This window comes from Chroicocephalus ridibundus, chromosome 8 (genome assembly GCF_963924245.1).
Source record: "Chroicocephalus ridibundus chromosome 8, bChrRid1.1, whole genome shotgun sequence".
Taxonomy (NCBI): Eukaryota; Metazoa; Chordata; class Aves; order Charadriiformes; family Laridae; genus Chroicocephalus; species Chroicocephalus ridibundus.
Genome location: NC_086291.1, coordinates 3,398,418 through 3,411,277, shown reverse-complemented (window position 1 = coordinate 3,411,277; position 12,860 = coordinate 3,398,418). Strand labels below are relative to the sequence as shown.

At 40.1% G+C, this 12,860-nt stretch overlaps 1 protein-coding gene across 21 annotated transcripts in view; it reads right to left on the bottom strand.

Annotated features, from left to right (window-relative positions):
• Positions 1–12,860, bottom strand: part of DOCK7 (dedicator of cytokinesis 7) — a 117,323-nt gene that overhangs the window by 67,987 nt on the left and 36,476 nt on the right. For all 21 annotated transcript variants that reach the window (XM_063342737.1, XM_063342738.1, XM_063342741.1 and 18 more), the window contains 9 exons: positions 12,089–12,218; positions 11,770–11,982; positions 11,269–11,354; positions 9,043–9,109; positions 7,657–7,806; positions 5,607–5,687; positions 3,172–3,337; positions 2,359–2,501; positions 18–111 (listed from right to left, as the gene is read on the bottom strand). In XM_063342737.1, coding sequence (XP_063198807.1) covers positions 18–111; positions 2,359–2,501; positions 3,172–3,337; positions 5,607–5,687; positions 7,657–7,806; positions 9,043–9,109; positions 11,269–11,354; positions 11,770–11,982; positions 12,089–12,218 — 1,130 coding nt within the window. The remainder of the gene's footprint in view (positions 1–17; positions 112–2,358; positions 2,502–3,171; positions 3,338–5,606; positions 5,688–7,656; positions 7,807–9,042; positions 9,110–11,268; positions 11,355–11,769; positions 11,983–12,088; positions 12,219–12,860) is intronic.

The following is a 12,860-nucleotide window of genomic DNA, read 5'->3' as shown; positions in this document are numbered from 1 at the left end:
AACATCTCGTTCAATACCTGTGATGGGTCTCAATCTCCGTAACACTGATGATGGCCGTCTCATGTCAGCAAGGAACTTGTACAAATCTTCATCGCTCAGGCGATCACCCTCCTGTTGGATGGTGGGAAGAAAATGGTTATCTACACAACCCTTCGGGACTGTGAGAGAATGAATAAACCGCCTAATACTATAGTCTCTCTCCTCTTCTCTTTCCTCTAATATCAAAATGTACCTTCCCAGAACAAGGTGTTAAGATTAACATGCTAAATTACAGCTCATTTCTCCATCCTTTTTCCTTCTCTTTTTCCTTATTAATCATCATGACAGCTGCAGGAACTTCTCATTGAAAACCTTTTCTCTCCCCATCAATATTATCTTTTTCAAAACTGAGAATGGCTGTTAGAAGATTTCCCCAAAATATCCAATTTTTAGCAAGTATAATAGTTTGAAAAAGTATCTGTCATTCAGGTAGTGATCCTCATTCCTTCTCCTCTGCCTTCTTTTGGTAGGAGTCTAAAAGAGTTACTTTTCAGAAGTGTTAAGAAACGGTGGGAAGTAGAAGGAATCTGCTGTCAGTCTTCCTTCTGCCACATTCTAGTAGCTCAGAGTTTCATTAATTTTGGAAACATTATAGAAAATGTGACTCTGCCACCCTCTAACTATCCAAAAGCAGAAGATATCTGATACTAAAGGTAATAAATCACAATAAAAAAAGAAGCAAAAGGAAGGAGAAAAACGCTGGGTAGTATTCAATTAATTGTACTGAACAGGAGAAAAGGAAGGGAAGATAAAAAATAAAAGATACAGAAGAACTAGAAACTTAAAATCTTAAATCAATGTTCAGCATTTTTTAAAGGACAAATTAAGAAAACAAGCTGTTTCAAAGTTGTCAAGTGAAAAAAACCTCAACAAAGTAAATAAATATATGATTCGGTAATGCATCACTAACTTGGTGAACTGGCGTACGTTACGAAGAGGGCTGCAGAACATGATGGGTGGAACGCCCGCATTAGCAGTGCTGTCATACATTTTTTTTTCTCACTATCTACATTTTGGGTGAATAAGTTACAGAACTGCATGTTATTAACGCCCCAAATAAAAGGAACTCCCTGCGCTGCTCTGGGTCACTGAGACCCCAGAGATACCATTCGCAGAGCCCGATTTCACTCATCCCGAGTCTCATGGAAGCACAGAGCAGCAGAGGCACGAGTCACCCTCCACTTACACGGTTTGCACCACGATAACTTCATGCCCTTGATGTCATTTCTCCTTATTTACATTGCTATATTTAAAAGCAGACTTTGGATGGCTATCCACAGTGAAAGTGGCATGTAACCAAAACAATCGGGGGGGGAAGAGCTTAACCAACTTTCAGTATATAGAATTTAAATCTTTGTATTCCCAACGATTAAGAAATCAGTCCAAAAAATATCTGGTTGTACACTATTAAATCCCTTTTTATACACAAAGGTGACATTGAAATAACAATTTTCCTTAACCAGATATGGCATTAAGCAAATCTTAGCAAAAATTAATGAACGGAAACCATTTTCTAAGCTTAATTAAAAATTTGATTCCGTTTAGCCATGTTTTCAACTGCTTCTCAGGAAAATCCCAAGCTCTGGCTAGGAAAATCTGCCACTCAGCAAAGCCGCATCAGAAGTGAAATGCTTTGTTCTCTCAGGCATCCCTGGATGTGTCCAGGGAACTGACGCCAACCTCAAAACACACTGATGAACCTGGTCCTGAGCCTGCTGATGTTTCAATGGGATTGTCTGTCACCCGATGAAACCAAAGGAGTCGACTGACCATCGTGATACAGGCTATGCAACTGCTAGACAGGACAAATACCTGGAATCCTTTTTGGCATATACTAACCCAAAGAAGTTACCCTCAGTTTTTATGAACTTGCTTCTATGAGCGTTTTATCCAAATATGTTTACCAAAAGGCCAGGCAGTGATTTTTCCAATGCACGTTAGAAAAACCTGGAGCAAAACATACTGGTGTTCTTCTGGGGAGACCCAGTTCCATTCGTTGGAGTGGTTAAGTCGCTATGCCATAATGATGCTTTGTCATTCTAGTCAAAACCGGCTAACAGTTTCTAATTCCAGGATGTAATTATTCACAGTAAATTTATTGAAAGAATCCATCAATTGACTGTGGACCCACTGCTGGCAGAATTAAGCACATGACATAATAAACCCACAGTACGCTGTTCAGATATCCTGTGATCAGGGAACAGACATTACATGCATTGAAAGCACCACAAATTAATCATTCAGGTCTAAACTGACTTCGCATGATCAAATCACTCTGTCCAAGGAGCAACTCCTTAATTAGATAGCTTCATACAATACCTGTTTAAAGAAGTTTGTCACTGTCAAAGTAGCTGGTCTAAAACTGGTCAAATTGCAAGCCTCATCCCCACTTGTGGTTCTTTCTAATGAACGCCTCCCGACAATACTGGAATTTCGCCTCTCTGACCACGATCCTTTACGTTCTTCAAGAAATACAAAATGAAAAGGGGGAGGAATTAAAACAAAAAGAAGAAAAACAATTGTCCGAGAGCGTACTTTTGTTCCAACCAGGATTTTCTACACAAGAAGATAGCTGCTGCTTTTGGAAATTATGCAATAAGCGTGATAGAAGAGGTGGTTATGCTGAGACAATCACACTCCTGAGGCATCAGGAGGCTATGAAGCACAGCTGACTACTTCTGCTCCTCTCACAGCAACCTCACCCCAGTGCCTTACTGCTATTATAAAAGTCTTTATCGTGTGGAGATTTATGTATTTCTCTTCCTCTGAAAGATGATGAAGTTGGCAGTTTTGGGGATGCTGAAGAGCAGTTTCAGATGAGCTGTGTGGTTCACAAAGATTAATCCACTCCTTTGGAAAATGTTCATCAGCCTGTAACGCACGCTTAGTCTTAGAAGCCTGGTTTTAAATAATATAACAGATGGTTTGCTTGTAAAATCCTTGAAAGATAAATCCATTTGTTATCATGGACTTTTCTGTTCTATTTCAACCATGACCCAAGACTATCAGTAGGCCTAGGGCAGGGGGAGGAGGGAGATAAAAAGGAGCAACGGCAGACACGGGGTATGAATCAAGACTTCAGTAAACTCTGGATTTGCCCACATTCCCTCATGCAGGTGCCAGATACTGTACCTCCTGTGCCAACTTCTACTTCCGTGGAATCTCTTTCCAAGCTTCCAGCGCTGCTCACAATGTTCATTAAATGAATGGCCGTCCAGGCAAAAGGCATTCGATACTTGCCCAGTCTTTGGCAAAACTGTTCCGCCTGGCATTTCAGTTTTTCCAACTTTTCCTTATTCTGAGAAGAGAATATTCAAGAGATTAAAAGGAGAGGAACGGGAAAAAAAAGGTTCATTTAGCGAAATCAGTAAGTCACAACGGTATCTTTTCTAACTTGCAATGATTTTGTGCTTCAATAGCACCTTCTAGAGGAGGATCACTAAGCGCTGGGCAACCAGACCTCTGCTTCGCAACACTGCCATCGGGCCAACAGTACCAGACACGGCACGGCCCGAGGGTCAGAGCAGCTGGTTTCATGCTCTTGAGCCTCCTGAACAGCCTCATCTGTCCACTGTCCTTTTAAGAAAAGCTGAATTTTACTCTGTGAAGTCTGAAATGCTCTTTCTTAATGTCATTTTATGCAGCAGGTGCTCAAATCATCTGGAGTTGCGTGGGAAACTGAAAACATTCTTCAAATAAGCAGTATCATACTCATCTTACTGAGGAAAAAAAGGATTAAGAACTTTTCCATAATTCTCTATATTAAAGAGCAAGGTTTTTGCTTTAGAAAGGTTGTTACCTACAGGCCTTTAAGAAGTTCCCAGACAGGGGGCTGCATAACACCAGAGAGTTCTGTTGCTCACGTTCTTCTAATTCAGGACACGCTTATGCATCTTGCTGGGAAGGAGACCTTGAAAAAATCCCCTTTTCACCTACATCCCCAAGCATCCTGCAAATCCAATTCCAAAATTTCACCTAGGCTTATGTCAACTTATTGGTCACAGCAAATGTATTTTTTTTACTTTCCTTATCTGTATACCTGAGGTGAAAAATACCCATTTCTCATATTGTGGTGCAGTGATATAAAGACAGAGATAGACAAAAAATGTGAATGAATATATTCTTAGCTGAAGAAGAACTTTAGGAAGGCAAAACTTTGGTAGAGTTTGATCGGAATTAAGAAATGAACATCCCAGCTCCTTTGAAAAAAGCATAATGGAAAACCTCTTAATCACAGAAGGGCTGGCATCCTCACTATTACCCTTTAATCTTCACTTGGCTCAGCCCAATTGTACAAGAAACTAGGAACCATTTCTGAGTCCCATAAGCACTGCTTCACATTCTATGTACCCAAGGTTTCCTTTCCAAGCTCTCTTGCACGTCTTACAAACAGGAGTTGTAAAATAACATACTGAGCTCAAGTCAGAGATTTCTCATTCTGACTGCTAGTAAAATCAGAGATTTTCTATGCTGTAACCACTGTTGTATTGGAGAAAGCCCTTCAGAAAAACAAAATAGTAGCCAGTGGGTGAAAAGATGGAGGAAAGGCCGTAGTCCAGGTGCCACTGAATTCTGCGGGTGCTACCAGCATTCCTGCTTGCTCCGGAACCTACCAAACCTGCCATTCCCACCCAGACTCCAGTACGCTACAATGAGCCACCAGCTGACAACTGCAGGGAATAAAACGGCATTCTTCCCTGCAGGAAAATCTCTCCTTTTAGTCCTGCAAGGAGACCGGCTGCATTTAAACATGCAAAGGAAAGACAAAGAATCAGTCAAACTGGGGCAGGTCCATGCCACCCACTGCACTTTAAAATGCCCAGGACTTTACTGCACAGGACAATGCCCAAACTGTTGAAGGCAGGAATTAAAGTAACAGTGTTAATAAAAAGAGCAAACAAATAAAAAAAAAGCAAACACAAACTTTATAAAAAGTATAAAGATTTAAAACTACCCTTACTCTTCGTAAAAAGGACAGTTTCATCCTGCTGTTGAGTGTGACCCTTCTTTACAGTATTAGGAAAAAGAAAAAACAGCAGAAAATAGCTTAAAAAAAGAACGAGAAATGCACTGCAATTCAAAACCAGGCCTGATGGAGAATCTCCTGTTAACATATCTCATCCACTTTATAACCTTTCCAGAGGAAGGCAGAGGTACTGTGATGTGGTTAAGCTGCAGAAGCAATGGAAAAGTTGAAATTTTACTGCAAATTCACATCAAAGGCTGCCTTCGCTTGACCCAGCTACGAGCACACAGCTGATCCTTTGGGACAGGGAATCACAGATGACTGAGCTTGATGGGAACCACACATCTCCCCTGTCGGCCACAAAAACTGATGACCTTTAACTACTCTACCCCAATAAGGCATCAAGATTCAAGGTGTTTGACTCTTCTTTGGCCTTTAGAATTTGACTAGATTCTTAATTAAAAACAGATCCCTTTAACAACAGTACCAATGGCTGTTAAGTCCAAGGTAAAAGAAGATAATTTATGTTGAATTTGTTAATACCAAAATGCCTTAAAGTGCTTGCAGCCAAATTTAAGCAAAACATCAAAAAAAATCTTACCTTTGCTGCATCCGATTCTTTAAAAATCATATAGGGCTCTGCACACTCCCCGATATCTCCCTGTTGTAATACTTTTTCCAGCTGCGAAGGGAAAATGAACCATTATGAGGACATGTATCCAGCAAGGATTGTTAAATTAAACAAACACTAGGAAGCAAAAACATTCTTTCAAAAGAGTTAAAGCTTGATTTCCCTTTGTGAGGCAGGGCACAAGCACTGCACTCAAGTTGTTAGAGCCATTAAGTTCCCAGATCTCGGGCTGTAACTGAATCACGAGTGTAAAATATAGGTTCAAAGGGAACATATACCACTTCACTTTGATCGGTTCTACAGCCACTTTCAGTTCCTTCTTAAGGTCTTAAAGACACTTTACACTGTCTTCAGCATCATCACTTCAGAATTCTATTCTTATTTCTGTTCTCCATATTAAGGACCTATTGCAGCAGCACAGAAAGGTGGCTCAGGTGCGCTCAGCTAAAACAAGCACTGTTTTAAAATCAGTGTTTTTTCAACTCAAATAATGAAATAATCAAATATTTAAAATTAGCCAAAGAGTAGATGTCTGCTTCTGAAGTCTCCAAGTCAATGCCTCTTCAATACAAAACTACTTAACACTCAGTTTCTAACAGAAATATCTTCCCTACCATATGCACGAAGACTGTTTCAGAGGCATCCTGGCCCTCCCTCCCACGCCCGCTACAGTGCACACACTGTTACTAGATTAGAATATCTTTAAACTTCTCCCATGCTTATAAAGTGCCATTCATACCTGTCTATTAGCGGAACCCCAAGAGGCTACCACAATATAAAGAACAAAACTACTTTCCATCGAATCTTGCACTTCTGGTGAGTTTATGCCAGCAATACCAGCTGTCTGAAAAGCAGTTTCCCAATGAGTAAGACCCATGTGAAAATTCACCCCACGAGGCACGCTACGCATCTGTTCTTATTTCTCCCTGACTATATCCTTTTCATCATCAAATCAAAAAATCACCTAAGGCACCAGCTCCTCTTGGATCACTGGTTTTACGAGCACCAACGTGCAGTCACAAGCTCTTTCGGACAGATCCCCATCTCAGAAATATGGGGTTCTCTCTTCCTCGTGTCTTGTAAAAATCAGAAGAGTGAATATGTGTGCACAGGCGGAACATGATTTTTAGAAGGAATTGAGAGTATCATACCAAAAATTGGAGACCAGAATATGCTCCAACACTACTGAAAGCCTTATTCTCACCTGGGACTGTTTTATCATGCCACAAAGCCTTAATTAATTTTCAAAAGCTTATTTCTCAAATAAGAAGCAGTTGATGAAGAGCTTGCGCAAACCTCAGTCAACAGGGTTCCCAAAACACAGCACTTAGCTGGCAGGCAATGTAACCACCGCCTGCGAACTGAAAGCATGTATTGAACTCCTCTTTTTACTGCAGGATGATATTTATGCAGAGACCAGCCAAAAATCTGATTCAAATGCCAAGCTGAGCTAGTAACATTTGTGCGCTCATAGAATCAAGTGAAAGAAGAGAAAATAACTTTTATCTTTGTGTACTTTATTCCAGGAGTGACCAATGTGGCATTTTATTTCGATTATGGATTTCACTCTCTTAGCAATTTCGATTCTTAAGGACATTTGAAAATCTGGCTTAAGGGCATGTATCATTTTTGAAATGAGATTCAGATCAATATGTATTTTTAAATCACTCACTTATCTATCATCTTAAGGAGTCCGCACATTGTTTCATATGAAAACCAAGGTCAAGCCCCAGAAAGCTGCTTTATATCAAGCAAACCTTTGTGCTCTTTTCAGTTTTGTGATAATACAACAATGCATATCTCCACTGAACTGTTTCTGTTACAAAGGAACTTAGCGTACTAAGTGAGAATATCTGAAATGAAACAGAATTCTGTGGTGTCAGTGTTTACACTTTTGAGAATAGAATTCTGCTCTCCAAATGCAAATAAGAAGTCAACTAGCCAGGCAGACTTGTTTATATTTTATTTTAAACAGAAAACAAGAGACGATAATAATTTAAATTTCTCCGGCATTTCTTACCTTTATTACCAGAAAGACATCTTGAGAGGGGTAAGTGATAGAAAAAATGGCAGATCTGGCCAGCGTGGATATAGCAGCAGGGGGCACATGTGGACGAAGCATTCCCTTCATTTGCTCAGAGTTTAAATCAAAGTAGAAATTTTCTGAAATCTAAGGAAGAAATTGAGTAGCTTCAAGCATTAGTTATACTTTTTTTTGGGGGGTAAGCTCTTCGTAAACACAACGGACAATTTCAAAAGACAAGTGAAAAAACTACCTTTCAAACCATGTATAAAAAGAAAAACAAAATGGCCTGTTCATTAAGAAATCAAGGCAGGACAGTGGGAAAGGAGAAAGGAACTGGAGCCAACAATACACATTGCCTATAAAATTTCCTCCACCTCCTTTAAGGTATGCAGTCCCATCACAGGACTAGGAATTACAACTGCTATCTGAATTGAAAATATCAAAGTATAAAAATAGAAAATGATTTTTAAGATCCTTCACAGAAAAAGAAAAAACCAAAACATCTTGAAGGCGAGACAGTGAGCTTTCTACACCGAAACGCCAAATCCTTGACTGTATTAAGACTTCAAAGCCAAAGTGAATGTGAGCTGGTTATCAACACCAGAGGTCACTAAAGAACTTACTACATGAGAGAAAAAAAAATGGAGTAATGAGATGATAAAATTGGCTTATGAAATGTGATTTAAATATTAAACAAAGTTCACATAATATTCCACATACTCTCATCTACATAACTTAAAACTCAATGCATTAAATTCAAGTCTTAAAGAGATAAATGTCAAAATGCATATTTTTAACATTTTTCTCTCTACTACTGCTAATATCTTGAATTAGGAAAACTAAAAGACTCTTCAAATATTAAATACAGAACATAAATAGGGGAATAAATGTATTTTGCATTCCCTATAACTTAGATGCTGAAAAGACTGCTCAGTTTTGTTTTGATTTTAGCAATTTTAGCGTGTATGACTTTCTTGTGCATTATTTAAAATGTTACTTGGACACACACCATCCTGAATCATGAAAAAGAGATTAAGAAAATCATAAAAACTTAATCTAAATAAAAGGTTTCAGTTACTTAAGGTCTCTCTGGGGAAGAGACTTTTGAAAACCAAGATTGGACAATATATATATTCTGATTTTAGGCACTCCCATATTAGATAATATTTTTAGAAAAGTGGTTATACTTCAACTGTGTTACTAAGCAGAAAAAGAACACACAAGATGGTTTGTGAAATGCCTTCATCGTTCTTCCAACCACCAGTATGTCACTGTGTTCATAAAGGTTTGCTTCCAGAATTAATTCCTCCTTTTTTTTTTTAAATACAGGTTTGTAATGCTTCAGTGGAAATGTCATTACTCAAGTAATTAAAAACCTACCTTTTTCTTTTCTTTAACATCATACAAAGCCAAACTTGCAAAAATGGGCTCAATTTCTATTTCAAACCTTAAAAGGAAGAAACACATAACATCAGTTGACTTGCATTTTGTCAGAAAGAGCGAGCTACCCACTCCCCAGATCCTTCCTGGGCCATGGCTGACCACCGATAAACCAAGACGTCAGGAACAGCCGAGCCAACCTAAGGGCGTCCTCCTGCTGAAAAGGGATCTTGCTCCCCAATTTTCCCCCCATTCCTCTCCTGTCCCACTTCCTCTGCGTCGCCTCTGCTCGTTTCCACCAGGACACGCACTGGCGCTCCCTGCACCTTCTAAAAGCCATTTCAACTCATTGACCCAACAGAACGGTTGGGATTAGGGCCACAGGGCATAAAGCATACTTCTACAAATGTTTTTATCCTCTTCAAGTGTTGTTTGAAAGCTAAGCAAAGCAGCCTAATAGCTTCCTTAAAGGGAGAGGAATTATTAATTGGGACAGTTGGACCACTGAGCTCCTCTAATTACCTTGAGAAGTTTTCCTATGCGCTAATTTACTACGCCGAGCTGTTCATGGGGCTAAATGGCCAACCTCATGGTTTCCTCTCAGCATTACTGACCAGAAAGCTCCTTCCCCTCCAGAGTCGGGGACAGCCATTTTGGCAATTTTCAACATTTAACTTTTGTCAGAAAATACCAATATCTCAAAAACGCTCTCAGAAAGGCGTCAGTTTTCCAGAGTAACTGTTATTAAGTATTTACGCTAACTGAAACACTTCCAGTGAAAACACCAACCTACCACATAGAGCTGAACTTACTGTTAAATCACCTGGGAAGTTAAAGAAAGTAAAGAACATTCAAAACCTGCCCCTACACCATAGTGAGCAGGGCCTGACTTGCCATCCTCCTGTCTGCACAGCCTCCCCATGAAATCAATGCCCGATCCACGGTGGGACACCCCCACACAACCGCTCCTCGCACAGAGCTCTCAGCTTTTCAGCCTGGAACTCTTCCTGCCAACAGGGAGAACAACATACAGGACCGCATCACCAAACAGGAATTTTCTCTAGTTTTGCAACAAAGGTGAGATTAACCTGAAAATGAACCTGCTTAGGTCATCTTAGCCTTCTCCCTGGGAAAGAGACCACGCACTTCTTTTTGACCACGTATAAGATAGCATGATCTTGGATGCTCGCTATTACGGAGATTACTTTGGTACACAAACAAGCAGGTTTATAGCAGATTTGCTATAAATTTACAGCCAGCAAGAGATGCTTTAATAGCAGAAAGCATTAATTTCCAGCATCTAACTTATTTATGCTAAAGAGACCATCCTTTGGAGAGGAAGCTCCACTGCTACTGCATATTATGTTGTTCCAGTTCATAAAAGGCTGCAAAATCAGTTCATCTCTATGGCTATATTAGGTCCTGGAGTACTCTACGAGCAGGAGATATGTCCCACACATATATCTCAGTTATGAGCCACAATGTAGTCTAACTGGAGCTCTCTAATAAGAAGGGTTGACCTAACTGAGGACACAGAAGATGAATACAGCAGTGTGGAAAATCAGTTTTGTACTTTATTTCTCCAAGGGAATAACAGTAAAATTTTACCTTGTGTTATTAGAGAAGAGTTATAGGCAATGAACCAGCTGCAGGTAACCCTATATTCAGGAGCTCCACTTCATTAAACTTGTTTAACAGGTTTCTATTCCTCCAGTTAACGCTTGCTAAGTATATAAAGTCTTCACTCTTAAAGGGACACAGTCAAGGTTGTTGAGCCTAAACTTTGGCAAAGCTTTGGTTGTCTTAGGTTTTAAAGCTTAAGCATTTTTAATCTTTTTGTTTTTGCCCACTTAAACATCCTTGTTACAGAGCTGAACACCAATGACTGGCCAACTTCAGAGCCCTGAACAAGCGCGGTGAAGTGTGTGTGCTAGTAACACAGAACAGGTATAGCTACAGACTGGCTGAAAAGCAACACAGAGAAAAGCCAAGGAAGGCGAACGCTTTCTGTATCACACCACTAAAGAAAGTCTTGAAGATAAAACTGTCTGATGCACAGTACTGTGTAACTCAACCTTTATAGAACTAACCTTTAAGCCTATGACCAACCAAACAATCTTACACCCCTTCAACAAGCGGCAGAGTTATTCCAGATGCACGTGGATACAAGAGCAGATTTAAATTCTCCATTTCAGTAATGCAGCTGTTTGTTGGAGGGATACTTACTTCAGGGACAAACACTTCACCAGGAGTCTTTGGCCAAAGTGTTCTTTGGGTACTTCAGGGACGCTAAGTCGTTCTATAGGCTCCTCCTGAAATTCGTCACAGGAACAGCAATTTAGAGACACGACACTTGTACAAACCACTAATACCATTATGAACCAAACATATGTATCACTTTTTTCTTCTAAGATACTAGCACCAATTTAATCCGAAGCTTACCAGCATGTCGCATTCAGCAGCAGCTATAAATATGCTAAATTAAATCCCTTTAATGTTTCTACATTATGGGGGATTGCATAACTATAAAGGAAATCCAATCTCCAGAAAGTAATATCTATGGCAAGACAATATGCTAAAAAACACGTGACCCGCAAGATAGCTAAGGTTCTCATGGATATTAAACACGGGTGATCTTAACCCCTTTAAATCTGTGGCAGACTGACAATTTTCACATTCCCTATATCCTTCACTTTTTTAGTCTCACCCACATGTATATAAAAATACCTCATCTGGTGCTGGATGTAGTGCAAAAAGCTCCTTATGCCTACTGGACTTCCTCTGATCTTCATTGTGGTGGTCAATCTCTTCATTCGGGGTTCGGTCCAGTAGGTTTGGGAGAAGGGCATCTGGAAGGGAGTTCTTCAGATCAAAAATACTGCATGCCCAGCTGCCCCGGGGAGTATCGTCAATCGACATTGAACGTCGTTTAAGGTCATCCTGAGATTCAACAAATTAAAAGCAACTTATAATGGGAAAGCGACTGCACTTTTAAAACGCGGCTATAAATTAGGTTTTATGTAGCAAGGTTTTAAAGGCACATTACTTGTTCATCCTGGTAACTGTTGCCATCTGGAGCTTCGTCAGACTCAAAGATCTGTTTGGGGAGCCCCTTTTGCCTCTCCTTCTGTTTGTCTAAGGTGTTGGGATTAAATCCAGTTCCCAGCTTGTGATATCTGAAAACAAAGTATTTCACAATGCATTCTTAGCATCCTTGTTGACCCCAAACCCAGAAGGAGAACTGCAGAACAAACCCCATATTATCAGTATGGGTCATCTCAAAGCATAAACTGCTCTCTGCAAACAGTATTTCCAGTCATCCTGCACTGTAGCTGGGTAATAATCCATCAACCAGTATTCCAGAACTACAATGTGACTCTGTTCGACTATAAAACAACCCTGGGTGATGTCAAAAGAAGTATTATCAATGGCCAATTAAGGTCATCATAAAACACGCGATTGTGATGCCAAGCTTAAAGCAGGCCAAGAACATGGGGATGGAAGGCCAGCAGTTCTGCTGGAGCAAGCACTGACGTGGAGCAGACAGTGCTAATACCTTTAAAACCAAAACACCAACTTCAGGTGGGACTGCATGAAGCGCAGAAGTCCTGAGCGCCTCTGGAAAACACATGGCTTTCCAACCCCAACTAAAACGAGCATCTTCCTAGAGCATCTTTACAAGCAGAATCGTGTCCTTCAGAGCCTTCCATGGTGTAAGAGCGCTTGCTAGTAAACAGTCTGTCTGCTGTTGCTGACAAGATCAGATCTCTTTGACTAACAAATTTTTGGATACCAAATGGCACTGTGTCTATATTTAC